This window comes from Mobula birostris, chromosome 22, assembly GCF_030028105.1.
Source record: "Mobula birostris isolate sMobBir1 chromosome 22, sMobBir1.hap1, whole genome shotgun sequence".
Lineage (NCBI taxonomy): Eukaryota > Metazoa > Chordata > Chondrichthyes > Myliobatiformes > Myliobatidae > Mobula > Mobula birostris.
The window spans coordinates 48,607,595-48,633,054 of NC_092391.1; the positions used below are offsets into that span (position 1 = coordinate 48,607,595).

At 43.8% G+C, this 25,460-nt stretch overlaps 1 protein-coding gene across 3 annotated transcripts in view; it reads right to left on the reverse strand.

The window, feature by feature from the left end:
• cacna1ba (calcium channel, voltage-dependent, N type, alpha 1B subunit, a) overlaps positions 1-25,460 on the reverse strand; it is a 927,013-nt gene that overhangs the window by 30,204 nt on the left and 871,349 nt on the right. For all 3 annotated transcript variants that reach the window (XM_072240685.1, XM_072240684.1, XM_072240686.1), the window contains 3 exons: positions 9,654-9,761; positions 6,619-6,728; positions 5,004-5,116 (listed from right to left, as the gene is read on the reverse strand). In XM_072240685.1, the coding sequence (XP_072096786.1) occupies positions 5,004-5,116; positions 6,619-6,728; positions 9,654-9,761 (331 nt within the window). The remainder of the gene's footprint in view (positions 1-5,003; positions 5,117-6,618; positions 6,729-9,653; positions 9,762-25,460) is intronic.

The following is a 25,460-nucleotide window of genomic DNA, read 5'->3' on the forward strand; positions in this document are numbered from 1 at the left end:
AACCATTAAGTCTATGCCAGCTCTCAGAGTAATCCCATCAATCCCATTCCCACCCGAAGACAAAATATAGTGGCTACTATGATCAATCATAGTAACCACTGAGAATCACAATAATGCAAATGAGAACAAAGTTAAAAGTCAAAGGGCAACTGAAATTTCAATGACATTCAGATTTAAATACAAGAGATCCTGCAGATGCTGGAAATCCCAAGTTACACACATAAAGTGCTGGAGGAACTCAGCAGGTCAGGCATTTCTATGGAAGGTAATTAAGGGCCGAGACCCTTCATCAGGACTGGAAAAGAAGTGGGGGTGGGTTAGGAAACCAGAATAAGCAGGTGGTGGAGGGGGCAGGGGAAGGAGCTTGGTGAGTGGGGAATGTAGATGTATAGGGGAGGGCGTATGAAGTGAGAATCTGGGAATTGATAGGTGGGAAAGGTAAAGAGCTGAAGAGGATGGAATCTGAAAGGAGTGGGAGATCACAGAGTGAGTTGGAGATATTTCCTTCTGGACTTTATGTGCCAGCTTTAAAAAGTGAGCAGGGCCTGTCAGGATTTGTCTGCGGAGCAGTTGATTGCTTGGGGTAATTGTAACTAGTGTTAATTAGCAAGGGCCAATAAAAAGAAGTGAGATTTCAGTGGAGTGGCAATTGTTGGAGTGCACAGTGTTAGAGTGGGTAGGTTTCGGCTCGACAGGCTTGGGAGAGAACAGGCGCAGGCTAGAACTTCAGTTTGAGAAGTCAGTGGCATACCAAATGTAGGCAGGATGGTAACTCAGGCAGTGGAATGCTTCTCCTGTGAGATGTGTGTTTTCAGAGTACTTAACAGTCTCACTGATGACAAGGTCAAGGAACTGGAGCTGGGGCTGGATGCACTCAGGATCATCCGAGAGGCTGAAAACTTATAGATGAGTCTTACTGAGGCGGTCACAGTTTGAGTGCAGGCTTCAGATAGTGGATGGATGGTAACAGTCATTGCAGATTACCCTGTGGCCATTCCCCTCAGCACAGTATCTCCTTTGAATACTGCTGGGTGGGAGGATGGCCAGTCAGGGCACAGTAGCTTCAGCCAGACCAGTGGCACTGTGGCCGTCTCTGAGGCTCAGCAGGGAAGGGTAGAGTCAGGCAGAGTGGTAGTAATAGGAGACTCAATAGTGAAGGAAATGGACAGGAGATTCTGTGGCCGCAAGAGAGAAACTAGAATGGTGTGTTGCCTCCCAGGTGCAGGGGTCCTGGATGTCCGAGAGTGGCTGTAGAAGATTTTCGAGAGGGTGGGTGAGCAGCTAGAGGTCATGGTGGACATTGGCACCAATGACATAGATAGTTAGGTAGAAAGGGGGAAGGGATCATGTGCAGTGAGTTGGGAAAAAGGCTGAGGAACAGGACCTCCAAGGCAGTAATCTCTTGATTACTCAATGACACATGCAAGTCAGGGCAGGAATAGGATGACGGTACAGATGAATAAATGGCTGAAGAAGTGATGCAGGGGACAGGATTTCAGATTTCTGGATCATTGGAATCTCTTCTGGGATGATATGGCCTGTACAAAAAGCATGGGCTACATCTGAACCCGAGAAGAACCAATATCCTTGAGGGCAGGTTACCAGTGCTATAGGGGAGGATTCAAACTAAGTTAGCAGATGGATGGGAACTGGAGTGTAGTGTTGAAAATGGGGCAGTTGGTATGCAAGTCGATGCATTATGTAGTGAAACTGTGAGGATGGACAGGCATATGATATGGCAAAAGTGTAACACGGGGGCAAAATTGAAAAGGGTGACGAATACAGGATTGAAGGTGTTATATTTGAATGCACACAGTACATGGAATAAGGTGGATGGTCTTGTAGATTGGTAGGAAGACATGGCTGAAAGAAGATCATACTTAGGAGCTTAACATCCAAAGATAAACCTTGTATCAAAAGGTCAAGCAGGTAGGCAGCGGGAGTGGGGTGGCTCCATTGGTTAAAAATGAAATCAGATCATTAGAAAGCACTGACATAGCAGCGGAAGGTGTAGAATCATTGTGGGTAGAGAAAAGAAACAGCAAAGGTAAAAAGACCCATATGGGAACTGTATGCAAACTTCTGTACAGTAGCTAGGATGTGGTCTACGAATTACAACAGGAGATAGAAAAGGCACGTCACAAGGGCTATGCTGCAATAGTCATGGGGGATTTCAAAATGCAGGTAGATTGAGAAAATCAGGTTGGTTCTGGATCCCAAGAGAGAGGATTTGTGGAATGCCTACGAGATGGCTTTTTAGAGCAGCTTGTCATTGAGCCCACAAGGAGAACAGTAATTTTGGACTGGGGGTTGTGTAATGAACCAAATTTGATTAGGGAGCTTAAGGTAAAGGGACCCTTGGGAGACAGTAATCAGAATTTGGTAGAATTCACCCTACAGTATGAAATGGAGAAGATAAAGTGAGATGCATCAGTAGAGTTAAGGGAATGACAGAGGCATGAGTGGGGAGCTAGCCAAAGGTGATTGGAACAGGATACCAGCGGGAATGACAGCAGAGCAGCAATAGTTGGAGCTTCTGCAGGCAATTTGGAAGGTGCAGGATAGGTACATCTCGAAGATGAAGAAGTATTTTAAAGGGAGAGTGAGGTGACCATGGCTGACAAAGGAAGCGAAAGACAGCATAAATGAAAATGAGGCATATAATATAGCAAAAATTAGTGTGAAACTAGAGGATTGGGAAGCTTTTAAAAACTAACAGAAGGTAACTAAATAAACTATAAGGAGAGGAAAGATGAAATATGAAGTAGCTAGCAAAACTATCAAAGAGGATAACAAAAGCTTTTTTTCAGATATATAAAGGATGAAAGAGAGGCGAGAGTGGATATCAGAGCATTGAAAATGATCTTGTAATGGGGGACAAAGAAATATTGGACAAACTTATTAAGTACTTTGCTTCAGTCTTCACTGTGGAAGACAGTAGCAAGTGTCAGGGGATAGAAGTGAGAATAGTGGCTATGACTAAGAAGAAGGTGCTTAGGAAGTTGAACTGTCTGAAGGACTTAAGTCACCTGGACCAAATGGACTACACTCCTGGTGAAGAGATTGTGAAGGCATAAGAAATCATTTTTGAAGAATCACTAGATTCTGCAAAGATTCCAGAGGACTTGAAAATTGCAAATATCACTCCACACATTATGAAGGGAGGGAGGCAGAAGGAAAAAGAATTATAGGCCAGTTAGCCCGATTTCAGGGGTTGGGAAGATATTGAAATCCATTATTAAGAGTGAGGTTTCGGGTACTTGGAGGTGCATGATAAAATAGGCCAAAGCCAGCATGGTTTCCTCAAGGGGAGATCTTGCCTAACAAATCTGTTGGAATTCTTCGAGGAAATAACAGGCAAGATAGACAAAGGAGAGTCAGTGTATGTTGTGTACTTGGATTTTCAGAAGGCCCTTGACAAGGTGCCGCACATGAGGCTGCTTAACAAGGTAAGAGCCCGTGATATTACAGGAAAGATACTAGCACGGGACAGAAGATTGGCAGGAGGCAGAGTGGGAATAAAGGAGGCCATTCTGGTTGGCTGCCGGTGACAGGTGGTATTCTGCAGGCGTTGGTGTTGGTCCGCTTCCTTTCACGTTATATGTCAATGATTTGGATGATGGAATTGATTACCTTGTGGCCAAGCTTTCAGATGATGCAAAGTTAGGTTGGGGCAGGTAGTGTTGAGGACTAGAATAAAAAGAGCAAAGGTGTGTTGCTGAGGCTTTATAAGGTATCGATCAGACCACATTTGGAGTATTGTGAGCAGTTTTGGGCTTCTTATGTAAGAAAAGATGTGCTCTAGAATGGTCAATTGGATCTGGCCGTTAAATTCAGGTCAATGGAGTATGTGGGTGGTGATGTGAAACATTTCCAGATCTCGAAAGAGAGAAATACAGATTTAACATTTTGATCATTCTGAAACATTAACTCTACTTCTCTCTCCACAGACTCTGCCTGACTTGAATATCTGCAGCACCATCTGTTTTGATTCCACACAGTAGTTACCAATAGCCCCAGCAGAACAACAGTCTCCCTCCAACCAATGCAGCAAGAAGCATGCAAGGAGTTTTTCACTGTTTACTCAAACAATACTTAGTCATTAACGTCTGTTTTTCGTCTTGAATGTGTTTCTAGAACTGTTGGAGCCAGTGATTTGAGATTGTTTGGGTGATCCAGTGCTTTGCTGTCTCCAAGAGGATTCTGGGAGGCAGCAAGCATGAGCTTTGAGGCAAGGAGACGGCAGGACAGGGTGCGAGCAGATGTTTGACTCCATTTCGCCGATTAAAGCTTCCATTGTTCGCTAATTAAAGGGACGAGGGAGATTAAACATCGAGGCGAATGAGGAGAGCGATTGCTGACTGCTTGCCGACTGATCGCTGGTGGAATCGCTCTGCTGTCAGAGAGGGGAGCTTGTGTGGCCTATTGCTGTGCTCAGAGGGTAGGCTTCCGAGTTTCTCTCTGTCGATGACGTTGGAGGATGTTACCAAGGTTTTTCTGTGTTTATGGATTTGGACTATGGACTATGGACTTTTATTCAGTCTTACCATTTTTATATTTTATGTTTTTGCCCTTTCTTTCTCATTTTTTATGTGGGGGAAGGGGATTTGGTGGCTGATGTTCTTGCTGAGTTTCGTGTAAGCGAGGGGTTTTGGGGGATCATGTTGCCAAACTCTTGTGCTGGGGGTTGGGGGGGGGCGGGTGGGTTTGCTGTTTCTCTTTGAACTGACTTCCATGGTTTGTTTTTGTTTCATGGTCATCAGGAGAAGAAGAACCTCAGAGTTGTGCACTGCATACAAACTTTGATAATAAATGAATTTTTGAACCTTTTTAGTTTTGGGACAAGCAGAAACCTTTTGTTAATTCTTGGGGTATGATCTCCAATCCACCATTTCTCTACTCCTCTTAATCCCCACAGATCATTAACTTCCCTCCTGAGTATCCCACTTGGCTCTGATCTGCACAGATCTTCAAGAGATTAAGTAGAAATTTGAAATACGTACGCATTGCCGCCATTGTGTGAGTTCTTTGGTCGCAATGTGTCGTTATATGAGGGGGGCTCTTCTTGCGTTGGTGTCAAGGCTCCCACCACGCGCTGAAAGAACGATGTTCGAGTCTGTGTGAAATACAACACAGCGCGATTCTGGAATGAAAGGGATGCGAACCAAACAAAAAACGTGCAGGCAAAATCATAGGCAAAAACCTGATGAGACTGATGCGTTTGCCCCCACTGCAGGATAACTGCAAATCCCACTGTAGGACTCATCTCTCTTATGGGCCTGTCAGTCCCACACACCGAATGCAGGAGGACAAATCAGTAACTTGAAGAAAAATTGCTCCATTGAATGACATAAACTACTGTAATGGTGTGTATGTATTCAGTCAGCTGTGAAAATTATTTTCAAGGAAACCATAAAAATCCAATTTATTTTTTTCCTTCAATCAATTACCAAGTCTTCGTGCCATCAAAGAGTACAATTTAAAATGAATAAACTTTTGCTCAGATTAGACAAAACCCTGACTTGGAATCCAGAGAAACAGAGTGACATTGTCTGATCATCAGTGTAGCAGGCATGTTTTCACAAATCCATTTTCAGTCTCAGTTCCATCTGGGTGAGTACTAGCTGAAGGAGGGTGGGAAGGTGCAGAGGCAGAGAGCTGGGACTGTGCATACAAAATCAAAACTGAACAGCAGTGGGAAAGAATGAAGCGGCAAACTGGCTCAGGCACTAAGAGACGCATGCTGGTGTTGAAGCTTTGGGACACTGTTGGCAAGACAACAACAACAACAGCCCTAAGGGAGAAACAGAATTGTAAAATTTGGTCCCACACTGTGGTGGGATCACTTATGCTGTAGTAATATGAAGGCAAAAACCAGTTACATGTACATAGAGGTATGTTTGGTTGCCGTCTGGCACTCATTCATTTAGCATGCATCAATTTTCTTCAACAAAGGGCAATGGCCCACCACTCTGTAAGTTAACAACCAGCCTAGGACTGCAGCTAATAAGATGGATACCAACATTTTACTCAGCTAATAACCAGCATTTTAATTCCACTGACATTAGATAAATAATTGAGAAAGTGTAAAAATTCATTTATTTCTACAGAAAAGAACACAGTTCTTTGTACAGAAGGGAACAACTACGCTCTATCCATCTCCTGTGGTAAGAATCAGATCTCTAGTGTGGGGTGGGGGTGGGGAGGGAGAAAAAAGAGAAAGAGAGACAGAGAGAGACAGAGATAGAGGGAGACAGAGGAAGAGACAGACACAGAGAGAGAGATAGAGAGAGAAAAAGACACAGAGAGACAGAAAGACACAGAGAGAGACAGAGACAGGGATAGAGAGACGCAGGCAGAGACAGAGAGAGATAGAGACAGACACAGAGTTAAAGAGCAAGACATAGAGACAGACAGATGGAGAGAGAGAAAAAGATAGAGATAGAGAGAGACACACAGAGACAGAGACAGATACAAACAGAGAGAGAGTATTTTGAATCATGCAAAGTTTATATTTATTTACTGGAAAGTCATTTAGAGAAGTTTCCCTGATATGGAAATACAGAAACAGTGATTCCATCAATGTGCTTTGATTCACCACTGAGTCGTTCCACCTACCTGTGACAAGCCACCAGGCTGCTGCTGCTGCATTCGTTTGCTTTTGTTCTGTTTGTAGTAATCAAAAATCATCAGTGCTGCATAGACTTTCCCCACCGTCAACTCTGTAGCTGAAGGAAGGAATAAATACATGAGAGTGGCCAGCCTTACATTTACAATTCAAAACAGCTTGGCCTCAACTGAGTAATAAATAATACAATTTCTTCAGCCACTTTCTTTAAACAAAGAGTCATCATGGCTAAACAGGGCCATGAAATGTTCTTCGCAGTGAAGAATAGAGAGAGTCCTAAAGCACTTTGTATTAGAAGAGGGCAAGTTAAGAAAAGGGTAGGTATTTAAGTGCAAAGGAGGGAATCTATGCCTGATGACAGAGATAGTGGCTGAGGTCCCAACAGAGTACAACACATTTACATTCAACAAGGAGATGGACATGGTTGATGGTGAAATCAGAGATGGACTTGCTGATATTCTAGCCCATGTCTCTATTTAGGAGGAGGTGGCACTGGGTCTCTTGAAAAAATATGGAAGTGGATAAGTTCTGTAGGCCAGAAAGAATGCAGGAATGGAGGTGGCCATTTTGTGAGACTGTCCTTGCAGCCACCATTTTGTAAACTGTTTGAACTGATTCTTGCTCTGAGAACCTAATCAGAGCAGTTGAATGGGGACACACGGAGTTTCAGCTAATGACCTGCTAAACTTGAGACCATTCTCAGACAAGTATCTATTTACTATGTGAAGTGGCAGGTTTGCAGAAAAAGCAATCTGTAATCTTGTTAGACTCGGTGTCTGGATCACCTGGTTTGAAACAGTCAAAGTTCAAACGAACAACAGCATTAAGGCTGACGGCAGAGACTATAGAACAACGGTGGTTGTAACCCTGGACCAGAGCCAATAAAAAGGTGACCCAAGTAGGTCAGGTGACCTTGAGCCAACGGGATGGAAATGTGTTATTTAAACTGATGAGGAACACGATAAGATTTAGGAGCTTCAAGTGCAAAGATTGACAACTCTCCAGAGACCAACTATCACGGATGTGGAGTACCCAATGGACACGTGGAGATTAGATTGGGACCTTGAGGAACACCTGGCCAGCGTAGAATTCTTCCCCTGGTATTACCTTTTCTATTCATTGACTGTTCATGAAGGGTCAGGGAAACTTAGATGTGACACAGGTATTCAGTTGTGTAAATTCACATGCTCTTCAGCTGAGACAATAAAGGTACTTGTCGGTAAATACAGATTCTCTCTGATCATTATTGCTAAGGGGTAGATCCTTGTAACAGTTCTCAGGGTTCAGTGGGATTTATCCCATGTTATTGTAAGAGGCAAGAGAGATGTTTGCTGGGGCCTTGGAGGAGATCGTTGTGTCCCTCTTGTCCATGGGTGAAGTCCCAGAAGATTGCAGAAGAGCCAATGCTGTTGTTATGTTTAAGAAAGGAAATAGAAGCTCACATAGAAATTATAGGCTGGTGAGCTTTATATCACTGACAGAGAAACTATTGGAGAACAGTCTTAAAGTAAGGGTTTACTTACATTTGGAAAAGCATGGACTTCTAAAAGATACTCAGTACAGCTTTGTGCAGGGCCTATCTAACAAAAATTTTGATTGTTTTGAGGAGGTGACAAAGGTGATTAATGAGAATAGGCAGTGGATGTGAACATCCACTGCCTATTCTGACCATGAGGGACCCTAGCATTTGCCAGGGTCCCTCATGGTCAGAAGGTCCAGAAATTTAAACACTATGGGCTCCACATAAGTCAGTAAGGTGACTCCAAAATAGGAGAACAAAAACTTGCTTTACTCACCTCCTTTCAACTTGCCCCCCCTCATCTTAAAGCTTTGTCCTCTAACATTTGACAATTCCACCCTGGGGGAAAAGGACTGACTGCTTACCCTATTTATGCCACTCATAATTTTATAGACTTTTATTAGGTCTCCCTGCAGCCTCTGATGTTCCAGAGAAAATAATCCAAGCTTGTCCACTCTCTCCTCAGAGCTCATACCCTTTAATCCAGGCAGCATCCTGGTGAACCTCTTCTGCATCCTCTCCAAACCCTCAACATCCTTCCTATACTGGGGCAACCAGGATTGCACACAATACTCCAAGTGTGGCGCAAATGAAGTTTTATATTGGAATTGATCAGAATCAGAATCAGAATCAGAATCAGGTTTATTATCATCGGCATGTGCTGTGAAATTTGTTAACTTAGTAGCAGCAGTTCAACACAATACATAAAATAGAAGAGAAAAAAAAATTAATAATAATAAATAAATAAATATTATTCAGTATACTTTATACAGTATACGTATGTTGAATAGATTAAAAATCGTGCAAAAAACAGAAATAATATATATTAAAAAAAAGTGAGGTAGAGTCCGAGGGTTCAATGTCCATTTAGGAATCGGATGGCAGAGGGGAAGAAGCTGTTCCTGAATCACTGAGTGTGTGCCTTCAGGCTTCTGTACCTCCTACCTGATGGCAACAGTGAGAAAAGGGTATGCCCTGGGTGCTGGAAGCCCTTAATAATGGACACTGCCTTTCTGAGACACCGCTCCTTGAAGATGTCCTGGGTACTTTGTAGGCTAGTACCCAAGATGGAGCCGACCAAATTTACAACCCTCTGCAGCTTCTTTCAGTCCTGTGCAGTAGCCACGGCCCCCCATCCCCATACCAGGCAGTGTTGCAGCCTGTCAGAATGCTCTCCACGATACATCCATGGAATTTTTTGAGTGTATTTGTTGACATATCAAATCTCTTCAAACTTCTAATGCAGTATAACTACGGTCTTGCCTTCTTTATAACTGCATCGATATGTTGGGACCAGGTTAGATCTTCAGAGATCTTGACACCCAGGAACTTGAAACTGTTCACTCCCTCCACTTCTGATCGCTCTATGATCAGAACTGACATAACCAGCTGAAATGGTTAACTCTCCTCTGACATAGATGTACGCATTTGCCTTAAGTGCACAAAAAACGCAGTCACTTCCATTCATATCGTATTAAAATATCTGGACTTAAGAAGAGCACTTACGTCTATGGGGAGGCACCAGTATATCCAGAATCTTCTGGGACAAATTTGGCCAAATAGCAGTTATTTCTTTCCTCAGCTCCGCATCACATTGCTGCTGGTGTGCTCCTCCTGTGGGAAAGGACAAGACAGTCAGGCTCTGCTCAGGCTCCAGATGCAGAGAAACCTCTACTCTGCACCCACTTCGATCTTCATCAAATGGTCATCTTCTGTATGTTGACCGTGGTGCAAAGTTAACTGGAAAGGCTCACATTCTTGTGGTGAAAAAGCTAAAGCCTCAAAATTGTGTTAGAAAACAGTGGTTCAGATATAAAATCAACCAGAGACAAATCAAATCTATCTACTGGGCAGATAAACAAAACAAGCTGAATTAAAGCAGACAGGAGCACTGGAACCAGAAGAGCTTCTTTCCTAATTAGGAATGAACACACACAGTATTGAGAGGAAGGAAAATAAGGAGGAATGATGAAAGGGAAATGGGAAGAGACGTGGCGAATTCATGCTCCAGTAGGCCAGTCTCTTAAAAACACAATGTGAAAATTATTTATGGCAAAACCAAGCATAAAATGCATAGTCACAATCCAGTTGATTCCTTAAGCCATCAAAAAGATTATTGTGATTTAGTACTGTGTGATTTCTAGCATTTAGAGCAAGGGGCTCCCAACCTTTATTGTGCCATGAACCTCTACCATTAACCGAGTGGTCCGTGAACCCCAGGTTGGGATCCCCGATTTAGAGTATAATTGAGGCAATTTGTTTTCTGTCAGTGCTATAAAACAGAGCCCTTTATCCACCTACACTGTCAGAAAAGTTGATCGTTTCCCACCGACCGCCCTGTCTCAGTTCTTCCCTCCACTCCTTTTCACAAGTGACTCTCTGGCAACACATGGAGCCCATTACCTCAGGAGAGGAAATCTGCCCTCCTTACCCGGCCCAGCCCAAACAGGGCTCCAGATACACAGCAATGTGGTTGATGTGATGTTCAGCTGCCTTCCGAAATGTCAGCAAGCCATTCGCTTGTAGCAAACCACCAGAAAAGCACAAGGGAGTAAAACGGGATGGATTTAAGTTGGGAATTAAGACTCCTGTAGTTGAACTAGGCACCGGAAGTCACATCAGCATAATCTGCCCTGTGAAGTACTTCTTACCAATATCCGGGGGCTTGTGCGAAAAGCAGGAGGCTGCCTTCTCATTTAGTAGTCAGGCAACACAGAATCACACCTCAGGCAGCACCATCTCCATCCCTGGGAAGGCCCTAGCTTACCCACAGGATAGACCCAACTCAGCCAACGAGACAGTGGTCTACATTTGGAACAAGCCTGTAAGTCCTCAGCACTGACTGTGGACCCCATTAACTTTCACGGTGTCAGACTAAACCTGAATGGGGAAACCTTCTGCTGATTACCACCTATTATTCCCCTTAGCTGATAAATCAATACCACTCTGTATGGAACCCCACTGAGAGGCACAGAATGTACCCTAGCGTGGGGGAAACCACAATTTCCTTCACCAAGAGTGGTTCAGTAGCACTACTACTGACTGACTGCGAAAGGACAGGGCTGCTGGATTGTACTGAGGCAGGTGGTGAAGGAATTAACAAGAAGGAGAAACCTTCTTGAACTTGCCCGCCACCAATCAACCTGTCAAACAAATGCTTCTGCCCGAAGCTTCATCAGTAGCAGCGACCAGTGCACAGTCCTTGTGAAGCCAAAGTCCTGCGCTCATGGTGAAAACACATTTCATCGTGCAGTGTGGCACTACCAGTAAGACAAATGGGGTGGAATGAGAATAGATCCAGCAGGTGAGGGGCAGCAGCAGAATTGTACTCATTAATCACGATCTGCAACTCTGGCCCCTGCTCTACCATCACCGTCAACGCAGCAATCCACCCTGGGTCGATAAAGAGAACACGCTGGGGCAGCACCAAGCACACCTCAGAATGAGGGGTCAACATGGTGAATTACAAAGCAGCACCCCTTGTCTGCCACAAATCATGCGCAATGCACAAGAACAGAACCAAGCAATCCCACTGCCTGTGGATCAGACCTTGGCCACATGCAGTCTCTGATGGTGGTGGACAATGTAACAACTCACTGGAGCAGGTGGCTCCACAAATACTCCCATTCTCAATCCTGAGGGTCAGTGGAAAAGAGAAAGTTGATGAATTTGCAAGAGCCTCCTCTGGTGGTCCACAGTGTGATAGTATGGTCCACTAGTCTTCAGACAATTCCAGTCACTCCATGTGATATCAAGAAACAGCTGAAGGAATTGGATGCAGCAAAAACTATGGGTTCTGTCAATAATACTAAAGATCTGTATTCCAGATCTTCCCACACCCTTAGCCAAGCTACTCTATACAACTACAACACTGGCTTCTACCCATGTACCTCCTTATCCACAAGAAGCAGAACAAATCCAACCTGGCCAGATACAGCCCCAGTGATCTACTCTCTGTCCTCAGCAATGTGATGAAAGGGACAAATGGGGATATTTGATAGTGCTCTCAAGGAACACTTAAAAGTTCTAAGTAAATTTTTTTCAACAAAGTACATATACGTCACCAGATATAACCCCAAGGTTGGTTTTCTTATGGTCATACTCAGTGAATCCAAGAACCATCAATGAAAGACCACACCAACAGGGCGGACAAATGCCCTTGTGCAAAAGATAACAAACTGTGCAAATACGAAAGAGAAAGAAAAGCAATAAATATTGAGAACATGAAATGAAGAATCCTTGAAAGTGAGTCTATAGGCTGTGGGAACATTTCAATGATGAGGTGTGAAGTTGACTGAAGTTATTCCCTTTGGTTCAATGATGAGGCATGAAGTTGACTGAAGTTAACCCCTTTGGTCCAAGAGCCTGAGGTTGGGGGTTAATAACTATTCCTGAACCTAGTGGTGTGGGACCTGAGGCTTGTCCACCTTCTTCCTGATGGCAGAAGTGAGAAGAGAGCATATCCTGGGTGGTGGGGGGTTCATGATGATGGATGCTGCTTTCCTGCAACAGTGCTCCATGTATTTGTGCTTAATGGACTGGGTTGTATCCACCTCTCTGTAGGATTTTCCATTCGAGGGCATTGGTGTTTCTATACCAGGCTGTGATGCAAACAGTCAATGTACTCTCCACCTCTCATAGAAGTTTGTCAAAGTATTAGGTGTCATGCTGAATCTTTGCAAACTTCTAAGAAAGTTCACTTGTTCAGCAATAACCTTCACTCAGAAGCTCAGATTGGGTTCTGCCAAAATCACTCAGCTCCTGATCTCATTACAACCTCAGTTCACACACTGACAAAAGAGCTGAACTTCAAAGGTCAAGTGAGAGTGCCTGCCTTTGATATCAAGGCAACATTAGATCAAGTCTACATCAAGGAGCTCTGGTTAAGCTGAACTCAGTGCGGCTCAAGGGGAACCCTCCACCTGCTGGTGTCAGATCCAGCACAAACAGAGATTGTTGTGGTGGTTGGAGGTCAATCGTCTCAGCCCCAGGACATTTCTGCATGAGTTCCGCAGAACGGTGTCCAAGGCACAACCATCTTCAGCTGCTTCATCAATGACTTTCCTTCAACAGATAGGTCAAAAGTGGAGGTGTTCAGTGATAATTGTACAACTCCATTCACAACTCCTCAGATAATAAAGTGGTCCACATCCAAATGAAGCAAGTCATTGACAATTTTCAGGCCCGGGCTGTGAAGTAACATTCACATCACACACATGCCACCCAACAAGGGACACTCCAGCTATCTGTGAGCAGATTTGTGCCCCTCATCAAAGAAAGGATGTGCTGGCATTGGAATGGGTCCAGAGGAGGTTCATGAGAATGATCCTGGGAATGAAATGGTTAATGTATGGGGCGTTTTTAATGGCCCTGAGCCTGTACTTGCTGGAGTTAGAAGAATGGGGGAGAATTCATTGAAAGCTATTGAATATCGGAAGGCCAGACAGTGAAAGAGTCTAGGACCAGAGGGCATAGCCTTAGAATAGAACATCATCCCTTTAGAACAGAGATAAGGAGGAATTTCTTTAGCCAGTGGGCAGTGAGTCTGCAGAGTTCAATGCCACAGATAACATACAGTACATACCCAAATCAAAAGCCATGAATGAACCAGGAGATTTGTAGTCTGCTGAGGGCTAGATCTGTGGTATTGAAGACTGGTGATCCAGGACTACACTAGGAGGTCAGGTACAATTTATGGAGGGCTACCTCAAGAGCAAATGAACAATTCTGAAGTTAGAGGCAGAATCGGATGCACGTCAACTCTGGCAGGATTGCAGGACATTTCTTCCTACAAAGTAAAACCTAACATCATAAATGGCAGTGACGCTTCACTCCCAGATGAGCTTAATACCTCTTATGCACACTTTGAAAGGGAGAATAAAACTATAGCTATGAAGATCCTTAAAGCATCTAGTGACCCTGTGATGTCTGTCTCAGAGGCTGATGTCAGAACTTCTTGAACCCTCACAAGGTGACAGACCTTGATGGGGTACCTGGAGGGGCTCTGAAAACCTGTGCTAACCAACTGGTGGGTGTACTCAAAGAGATTTTCAATCTCTCATTGCTACAGATGGAAGGTTCCACCTGCTTCAAAAGGTCATCTATCATACCAGTACCCAAGAAGAGCAGAATGAGCTGCCTTAATGACTAATGTATAGAAGCACTCACATTTACACTGATGAAGTGCTTTGAGAGATTGATTATGGCTGGAATCAACTCCTGCCTAAACAAGAACCTGAACTCACTGCAATTTGCCCACCACCACAATAGGTTAGCAGCGGATGCAATCTCATTGCCTCTACATGCTGCCTTGGATCAAATGAACAATACTAATAATCGAGTCTGGCTGCTGTTTATTGACTGCAGCTCACCATTTAACACAATCATTCCTACAGTTCAGATCAAAAAGCTCCAAAACGTGGGCCTCTTTACCTCCCTCTGCAACTGGATCCTCAGCTTCCTCACTAGAACACCACAGTCTGTGCGGATCTGAAATAACATCTCTACCTTGCCGATAATCAACTCTGATGCACCTCAGGGATGTGTGCTTAACCCAACGCTCTACTCTCCCTACACACATGACTGTGAGGCTAGGCACAGCCCAAATGCCACCTATAAATTTTCTGATGAGACAACTATTGTTGGCAGAATTTCAGATGGTGACGAGAAGGTGAGTTAGATCAGCTAGTTGAGTGATGTCTCAGCAACAACCCTGCACTCAACATCAGTATGACTAAACAATTGATTGTGGATTTCAGAAAGGGTAAGATGGGGGGAACACATATTAGTCCGTAGAGGGATCAGAAATGGAATGAATGAGCAATTTCAAGTTTTTGGGTGTCAACATCTCTGAGGGTCTATCCTGGGTCAACATATTGATGCAGTTACAAAGAAGGCACAACAGTAGCCGTATTTCATTAGGAGTTTGATGAGATTTGATATGTCACCAAAGACACTGGCAAAATTCTTAAGATGTACTTTGGATAGCATTCTAACTTGGCTCCATCATTGTCTGGTATGGTGGGGGGGTGCGGGGGAAGCACAAGATCGAAATAAGCTGCATAATGTTTTAAACTCAGTCACGGACACTAGCTTCCCAAACATCCAGAACATCTTTAAGGAGCAATGCCTCAAAAAGGCAGCATCTGTCAATAAGAGCTCCCATCACCCAGGACATGCTCTCTTCTCATTGCTACTATCAGGGAGGAGCCTGAGGACACACACTCAACGATTCAGGAACAGCTTCTTCTCCTCTGCCAGCAGATTTCAGAATGGACACTGAATCCATGAACACGGCCTCACTCCTTGTCCTTTGCTTTTTGTACTACTTATTGAATTCAACTTTTAATATATGTATACTTAATGTAATTTACAGTTTTTATTAATATGTGTTGCAATGTACTGCTTGTGCATAACAAGAAATTTCACCACATATGCCAGTGATGTTAAACCTGATTCTGAGGTAGCTGTGAAGGCCAAGTTATTGGGTATATTTAAAAAGGAAGTTGAAAGAATTTTGATCAGCAGGGATGTCCAGGGTTATGGGGAGAGGTCAGGAGAGTGGATTTGAGAGGGATAATCAATCAGTTACGATGGAATGGTGGAGCAGACTTGATCAACCAAATGGCCAATTCTGCTCCTATATCATCCCTCACAGTCAAAGGCATTACCATCACTGCAACCGTCACTATCAATATCCTGGGGATTACTACTGACCTTGAGTAGCCATATACATAATAGGGCAATAACAGCAGGCCAGAGACTGGGAATCCTCTGATGGGTAACTCTCCCCCCAACTCCCCAAAGCCTGTCCACCATCTCCAAGCTCCAATCAGGACTGTGATAGGAAACTCTCCACTTGCCTGGATGAGTGCAACTTCAACAATACTAAACTGAACATTACACAGAACATAGCAGCCCGCTTGATAAGCAGCTATCCACAACCATTCACAAATAGTCGTGGCAGTTTGTACCATCTACAGGGTGCACTGCAATAACTCACCAAGACCCCTTGAAGAGCACCTTCCAAACCCACATGAGCAACCTGAAGTTCACAGCAGCACTAAAAGGTATTGACTAAAATAATAATGCTGACTTTTCCTTCTCTGTCATTAGAAGAGAACCTTGAAACAGCATTTGATTTTACTGAAATAGTCAAAAATCATCAATGTGGTGGGGAGATGATATGACAACATCATTGGCTCTGCTGATGTGATCTCACCACTTTGGTCTCAGTAGCTAATGTGAAGCAGATTAAAGATTGACAGTCATTAATATATACACATATACTGTATTATGGCATTAGCTCAATAAAAAACCTCTCTATGTTGTAATGGGTTCCAGGTTTCATTTCAGGAAGTCCCCCCTGAATTGTATCACCTATCGGAAAACGCATTGTGTCACTATAATTCTGTTTAGATCTGAATGATTAATGGATTAGCAAGTTGCACAGCCACAGGAAAAAGACATCCATCAGCATTTTGCATTACTGGGCATTTACAGGGAATGGGATGAATGCCACCGACGGCAGAGTCTGTGAGAACTGATGCAGCAGGTAACTCAAGAGGTCTTGTCTTAATTCTGGAGAAAACAAGGGAAGAGGTCGTTTGCTATATGTATTAGTACAGATGTGGTGATAATGACTTAGATGAGGAAGATACTCAGCCCTGGAGAAACGCTTGGCCAGCTCCATCCTGGGCACCACTATCCCCACCATGAAGGGCAACTTAAAGAGGCAGTGTTTAAAGAATACAGCATCCATCGTTAAGGACCATCACCATCCAGGGTACGCCCTCTTCTCATTGCTGTGATTGGGATCCTGAAGATCCACACTCAAAGTTCAGGAATAACTTCTTCCCCACCACATCGGATTACTGAACAGTCTGTGAATCTGTGAACACCACCTCGCTATCCCTCCTTTGCACTGTTTTATTTACGCTTTGTAACTTATAGTATTGCACTCCTGCCACAGAACAACAAATTTCACAACACACAGCATGGCGGAGACAGTAAGCCTGATCTTGACGAACATGGTTTCAGCCAGTTGCAGCAGTCCTCTCAGAGGTACTGAGCTCCGAGTATCAATGGGTACAGTGGGGGATTTCCTGGAGCCATGGGCACCCCAGGGAATTGACTGTTTTGAAGACAGTAGTAATTATATTTTAATTTGAATATATTCACTGTGTAAATGCTGAATATTTCTACTTTGTGTATTTGTTGTGTAAATAAACTTTTACAGTTTTGTAAAAGAAAGGGAGAAACTTTCACTTCAATTTCCTTGGATTTCTATCGCCTTAAATTCCTGTGAAATGATTATGAGTTTTGCAAACAGAACGTAGGCAGCACTGGCCAGAAATTCCCCAAAACACATTGAAAGAAGCCAATGCACTTGTCTGAAAATCTCATGTAAAGCAATCAACACAAACAAAATGCTGGAGGAACTCAGCAGGCCAGGCAGCATCTATGGAAAAGAGTGTAGTCAACGATTTGAGCTGAGGCCCTTCATCAGGACTGGATAAAAATGATGCAAAGTCAGAATAAGAAAGTGGGGGGGGGGGGAGGATGAACCACAAGTTGATAAGTGAGACTGGGAGAGGGGGAAGGGATGAAGTAAAGAGCTGGGAAGTTGATTAGTGAAGGAGATACAGGGCTGGAGAAGGGGAAATCTGATAGGAGAGGACAGAAGGCCATGGAAGAAAGAAAAGGGGGGGGAGCAGGAAAGGAGATAAGGTGAGAGAGGGAAATGGGAACAGGGAATGGTGAGGGGTGGTGGTGTCTTTACCGGAAGTTTGAGAAATTGATATTCACACCATCAGGTTGGAGACTACCCAGACGGTATATAAGATGTTGCTTCTCAAAACCTCAGTGTAGCCCCATTGCAACATTAGAAGAGGCCACAGACCGACATGTTGGAATGGGAATGGGAAGCGGAATTAAAATGGGTGGCCAATGGGAGATTTCTTCCATGAGCTCTTCCCCCTTTTCTTTCTTCCATGGACTTCTGTCCTCTCCTATCAGATTCCCCCTTCTCCAGCCCTGTATTTCTTTCACTGATCAACTTCCCAGCTCTTTACTTCCCAGCTCTTTACTTCACCTCTTCTCCCGCCCTTGGGTTTACCTATCATCGTGTGGTTCTTCTTCCCCTGCCCCTCACCTTCTTACTCATCTTTATCTCCAGTCCTGCAGGAGGGTCTCAGCCCGAAACTCTTTTCCACAGATGCTGCATGGCCTGCTTGGGTTCCTCCAGCATTTTGTGTGTATTGCTTGGATTTCCCACATCTGCAGAATTTCTCTTGTTTGTGATATGTAAAGCAAGGCTAGTTTATCAAAAGGGGAATGCAGAACTCAGAATAAGATAGTAATTCAAATAGAGATCATAGAAATAAACTTTTCTTATCCACCCATGACAATAAGGATGTGCAATTGCAATGCAAACTAATTATCTGAATAACATTACTTGTAAATCAGTTTAGGGCTATAGGTAGAGTTACTAAAAATTGAAAGTTTTTTTTATCTTGAATACAAAACTCCTGTAAGAAATATCATTAATCAAACATGCTGATTATATTAATATTAACTTTTCATTTTAAGTAATAACTTTTTTTGATGTGAAATATTAACTTGCTGATTCAGGTGCCATTTGAGTGCGTATTTAGTACGGCACTTCAACAGAGCGAGGAGACTCTGCTGTATGGGAGGGACCACACTTTGGGTGAGATTTTGACCTGGGAGCCAGTTTGCCCCCCTGGGTGGACGTTCAGGACTCCATGGCCTGTTTTGGAGAAGTGGATTGGAGGTCCCTTGATGTTTTGACCAATATTCAACCAGAGCAACAGATTAGATTACTTATCTCACTGCTCCCTTCTTGATCTTGCTGATCAACAGCCTCTCCTCTCAATGGCACCACATCTTCAAAGTGTATTTACCCTGGCTCAACAGCTGTGGAAGAACTTCATGAAAGTTCATATATCTGTGGTATATACAAACTCAGAATCATGCTCAGATATATCCAGGATTAAGAGGGATAAATGTTTATGCAATAACAGGATGAGGGAATTGACTGGACAAAGTGCAGGATCTTATATCATACATTCCCTGTTCACTCCCCTCCCCACTCAATTCTATGTAATTTAGATACAGTTGTTTTCTGACTTTTTCAGTTCTGAAGAAAGACTGCTTAACTCTGTTTCTCTACAGATATCGCTTGACCTGCTTGGTATCTCAGAATCGGAATCAGAATCAGGTTTATTATCACCGGCATGTGACGTGAAATTTGTTAACTTAGCAGCAGCAGTTCAATGCAATACATAATCTAGCAGAGAGAAAAAAATAAATAAAATAAAACATTATAAATAAACAAGTAAATCAATTACATATATTGAATAGATTATTTTTTAAAATGTGCAAAAACAGAAATACTGTATATTAAAAAAGTGAGGTAGTGTCCAAAGCTTCAAAGTCCACTTAAGAATCGGATGGCAGAGGGGAAGAAGCTGTTCCTGAATCGCTGAGTGTGTGCCTTCAGGCTTCTGTACCTCCTACCTGATGGCAACAGTGAGAAAAGCATTTTCCAGCATTTTCTCTTTAGTTTAGATTTCCAATATCCAATGTTTTCTTTATTATTATCATGCCGCTGCAAATGACTGAGATTTATTTTAGTATAATTTTCCTCCGTTAATGACATCTTTCTGGAGGAAATACTGTGTTTTTTTACTGGGAAATTGCTGCGGGTTCTGACATTTAAAAAAAACATCTGCACATGTCAAAAATTTGAAAAAAGAAACCGAAAATACTGGGAAACTCAGCAATGCACACAAAATGCCGGAGGAACTCAGCAGGCCAGGCACCATCTATGGAAAAGAGTACAGTCGATGTTTCAGGCCGAGACCTTTCCGCAGGACTTGGCCCGAAACGTCAACTGTACTCTTTTCCATAGAGGGTGCTTGGCCTGCTGAGTTCCTCCGGCATTTTGTGTGTGTTGATCAGATTTCCAGCATCTACAGATTTTCTTGTGTTTGTGATTGAAAAACTCAGCAAGTCAGGAAGATCTGTGGAAAGAAAAACAGTCAATGTTCAAAGTTCAGGACCCCTCATCGATGCTTCTAGCATTTTCTGTCTTTATTACTTCATTTTCTATGTCCACAGCTCTTTAAACTGACTACTTTGAGTACATTTTCTATGCTAGAACAATGTACAACTTTGCTGCGAGCCCAGCTCAAACTTCCAGTCCACACAAATCACCACACCTTCATTTTACTGGCTGACACTGAGCAGTCAATAAACTATTTTTACTGACAGATCTTGACTAACTGCTTCACTGATGTTTTTCAAAATTGTCAACGCATCGCTTGATTTTTTTTTTTCTAAATGGGAACTAAGCCTCCGTTTGACAAGCTATGGTGAAATGTCATCTGTAGTTGCTGACTCTGATCTGTGCTTCATGCTAGTTCTGTCATAAACTCCAGTAAAAACCCTTCTGCGTTAAAATGTCACACTAGCACCAATATTCAAGCAATCCCACTGGGAAATCTTTAGACAATATCATTATAAAGAAAAAATACTACATGTGTTAAGTTTCTCAAGAATATTTAGAATTGTCTTCTGAAGCCTTAAACTACCCCATGTAATAGTCTGTCTGTTTTCTGCTTTGAATTGGCTAGCATGGCATTGTTTGAACCAGTTACAGATTTTTCTCGTTTATGCTAATTCAACTGCCATCCCAACTGCAAGCTTTGGTCTGATTTTATCATCCATGTGCTGTAATGTGACCTGCCCGTATAGACTATACAGAATATTTGTGAATCTTCCCTGCAGCTGTCAGGTTTTCCTTTAGGTGAAAGGTAAGGTTTGCTCCCGTCCTGGTTGAGAATCGAGAATGTCTCCAACACCCTGCCATTTGAAACATGTAATGGACTTTGAAAAGTGCTGCAGGCAGCTTCTTCCTTGCAGACAAGCAATTCTCAGGGCGCAATCTTGGAAAGGAAGGAATGACTCTTGTGATTGCAGACCATGTTCACATCATGTTCTGTAGACAATTATTTATCACATGTACAGTGAAATGCATTGCTTGCATTAACAACCGACACAATCCGAGGATGACCTGGGAGCGGCCTGCAAATGTCGCCACACTTTCCAGCGTCAATATAGCATGCCCCCAATGTCCAGTGGAACAATACAAGCAACACCAACATTAAAGGAACAAAACAAAATAACAGCAGTAAAACAAGCCCCTTTCCTCCCTCCCCCGCCCATCCACTCACACCCACAGACAAGCCTTCGGCCCCAGGATAGGCCATCTTAGAGCCTCCAGTCTCCAGCGGACTCATGGACTCCGAGACATTCAACCTACGATTTCCCCAGTGGACTGGCGACTCTTTGGGCTTTGATCTTTGGTATTGACACCAGGACTCACCAATCAGAGGAACCCCAACTCCAGGCCTTGAACTCCGCACTCACGTGGCCCTCCAACCCCTGGACTTGCTGACCTTGGGAGTTACCGTTCCTCATGCCATCTGCTTGCATGGACCTCCACTCCTGGGAACTGCTGACCTGGGGAGGGGTAGGGTTGGGGGGGGAGGTCACCAGCTCTCGCCCACGGGGCCTGCTAACCTCTGTCGTGGACCACAGGGATCGCTCGCCTCTGACCATGCTGTGCTCCAAAATGGGCTCAGGTCTGACCTCTAACTTCCCCTCATCCCTGACCCTAAACCCTAACCTGGCCCCTATCTCCCTGTGCTACCCCCAAAACCATCTCTACAAACTTAAGAACAACCACGTCTGAGCCACGACCTTGACAGATGCTGAGGCTTGGCACCATCTTGACTGGAAGCTGCTGACAAGGGAAAACAACATCAACTTAAAAAGTATGCTGCCACTCTGTTTTGATACAAGACACTATTCCGATTTCAAAGACAAGGGAGTCCAGTAAAGTTTAGTACAATGAACGTTATAAATACAGAGGTGTCCGAATAAATTGGTATGGTTCTCTCAGAAATGGTAAACTAATATCTCAGTACATTCCAGCTCTCAAATAACTAATATTTGCTCATTATCATATCATTCCAGTCTGGCTTATCACTGACTAAAGCAGCCAGTTGCATAACTTACAACCTTTTTTCCTAGTATCAGAAACACAAATTTCATAAGCCACAAGATGTAAGGTTGTACCGTCTGCCAAGTGTGGCTCTCTTCAAAAAGGTGCATGCCCATATTTTTCTGTTCTTTGTGCTCCAGCTCAAAACGCAATCATTAAACTTTAATTAGTATACTGCGCACACTGAAGTAATGGACCATTAACTATTTTTTACCTTCAGCAAGACAAAACCATTAAAAGATCTCATTAATATTAAATAGGTTCATTTTAGGATTTGAAATATGACATGTAATAATTTTTTGTAAAGTATTGGCATAAAGCTTGTTAATTTTCTTCCTAAGGAAAACAGCAGATTCTGGAAATCTGAAATAAAAACAGAAAATGCTATATGTACTCAGCAGGCCAGGCAGCATCCGTGGAGGGGATAAAATGAGTCAACTTTTAAGGTTTACAACCTTATGTCAGAACTGAAAAGGTTCGAGGGAAATGAAGTTTTAAGAAGGCTCTCTTGCCTCACAATATTTGATCTCTTCTTGCATCCTCCCTATCATAGATCTTCCTTCCTTTCATCCCTCTTCCCCTCTCCCCATCTTAAACTGAAGGATCTATGGCAGGGAGGTCAGCGGCCACTCCATCATTTAGTAAGATCATGGGTGATCATTTCCTCCAACCCCTGTGACGAGAATACACATAGATTAAGATGTTAGCTGTCCTGTGCTGGCACCAGTGGGATCAGCAGTTGGTTTGCCACCTGTCTTCAGGAGAAAGAGAGATAAGGAAAACAATGGAGCAGCATTTGGAGATGTTAATGAAGGGACGGAAGAGTTTAACGGAGGGAGAGCTGTCAAGATCGGCTCCCCCTTTGAACCCTGAACTGTTTGAAGTGATGGACAGGCGACACCCCAGCAGGGGGATAAAAAGGGACAGGTTCGCTAAGGCAAGTCACACACGACACCACGAGGTAACGAGACCCTGGAAGCGGTGCGCCTCCCATAAGTCGGTGGGAAGTTTTGGAGGGCTGGTCGCGGGACCAAACCATAGACACACAGGGTGGAAAGGCATGATCGGCGGGAACCTGGTGTGTGTCCGCCCTTGCCTGGGTGCCAGGTTCACCGCAGAGAAACGATCGTATCTGGAAACAGAGGGGTCACGGTCGGTGACCTCAGAAGACGTCATAAAGGGCTCGCCCGAAAGCTGACTGCGAAGAATATCGAAGGTCTGTGTGGAAGCCGTTTGAATATTCATTCGTTTTTGCTCCCTCTCTCCTTCCCCCCACTGTCCATCTCCCACGGCAGTGATTACGGTGAACTGAACTGAACTTTGCATCACTTTGAAACTGGTCATTTACCCCTAGACGACGATAGAGCTTGATTGATCCTGTTATCCTAATTCTCTGGACATGTGTGTTTATCACTGCTGAACTGTTGCATTTATTATCCTTTTGATTAGAGTACTGTGTTGCTTGTTTCTTCAATAAAACTTTCTTAGTTCTAGTAATCCAGACTCCAACTGAGTGATCCATTTCTGCTGGTTTGGCAACGCAGTTACGGGGTACGTAACACCCCATATCCCTGGGCAAGTTAATTGCAGACTTCCCAGTCACCAGGTACACTCGAGAACAAAAGCTGGAATAATCCACATGGTGTCATTTTGCAACCATAGTCTGTCCAGGGGAAGGAGTGGGTATCAAGCTGGTGAGTGCAGGTCCACTCTGAGGGCTGGCACACCTTTCCTGATTAACAGATCAGCCATGGGACATCAGTACATCAGTGAAGATGCAGATGCCCGAGGGCACAAACCAGCAGACTCAGGGACAGCTTCTATCCCACTGTTATTAGACTCTTGGATGGACTTTTCATCTGCTAAAGGATGAACTCAACCTTGCCTTGGCCCTTGCACCTTACTATCTACTGCACAGCTCTTTCTCTGGAACTAAAACAGTATATTCTCCATTCTGTTCTCTGTTTCTGTATGTGTGGAACGAGCTGTCTGGATGCTTTAATTGTTTCTCAGTCCATGTGACCATAATAAACTAGTATCAATACCAAAGTGATCAGCACCTCATTGCTGGCAAGGATGAGCCATCAGAGGGATCATTCAAAGCCCTCCTCACCACTGCCACCTTCCCCACCCCACCTTGCCTCCTGTCCCAATGGCCAAGCAAGCCACCAGCACTGGGTCAGGAGGAGCAGAATGGGGGTGAGCACCAACACATACAGCTCAACATGCAGGAGCAGCAGATGAAGGTTTCCAGCTGATCTCTTGTGCTTTCAGCACAGGGCACCACTGGCTAGCAGAGCAGTAGGCTTTCGGAGACACCTAAGCATCCATACGTTTTGAAATGATCCTGAAGAAGACTGGTGGAGGAGAGTGGTGGGCGCTGGCTTTGCTCAGTGAAGCTGCTGCTCTCATGCTTTGGCTGCAGGTATAAACTGAATTGTTAGCACCCTTGCAATGTCCTCTTGTACAATAAGATAGACTCCTGACCCCACAATCTAACTTGTTATGAATTTGCACTTTACTGTTTGCCTAGGCTGCACTTAGAATTTTCCCTGCATCTTCATCTTTGTCTACCTCAATGATCCGATCTGTATGGATATTATGCAAGGCATCTTATAGCCCAGAGTCAGAATCTGGTTTAACATCACCGGCATATGTCGTGAAATTTGTTGTTTTGCAGCAGCAGTGCATTACAGTAAGAAACATTATGGTGAAGGGAAAGAAGCTGTCCAAAGACATTGAGTGTGTGTCATCAGGTTCCGGTACCTTCTCTTTAATGGTAGCAATGAGAAGAGGGCTTGTTCTGGGTGATGGGGGGTCCTCAATGATGGATGCTGCCTTTTTGAGGCATTGCCTTTAGAAAATGTCCTTGATGCTGGGGAGGCTAGTGTCCACGATGGAACTGGCTGAGCTTGCAATTTTCCGCAGTTTTTTTCTGATCCTGTGCAGTGGCCTCTCCATAGCACATGGCGATGCAACCATTTAGAATGCTCTCCACATTATATCTGCAGAAACTTGCAAGTCTTTGGTGACATACCATCCAGCCCTCCCTCAGATACCTCTCAACCTGGACTTCTTCTACCTTGCATCGCCTTTCCTACGCCCTGCTGCACATAGTTCCATCTGTACATCATGCCCCCCCCTTCTCTGACTTCGCTCATCACTCATCGACATCTGTCTGCCTACGTTTTCACCTGTTAACACTTTATTCTGCATTGCTA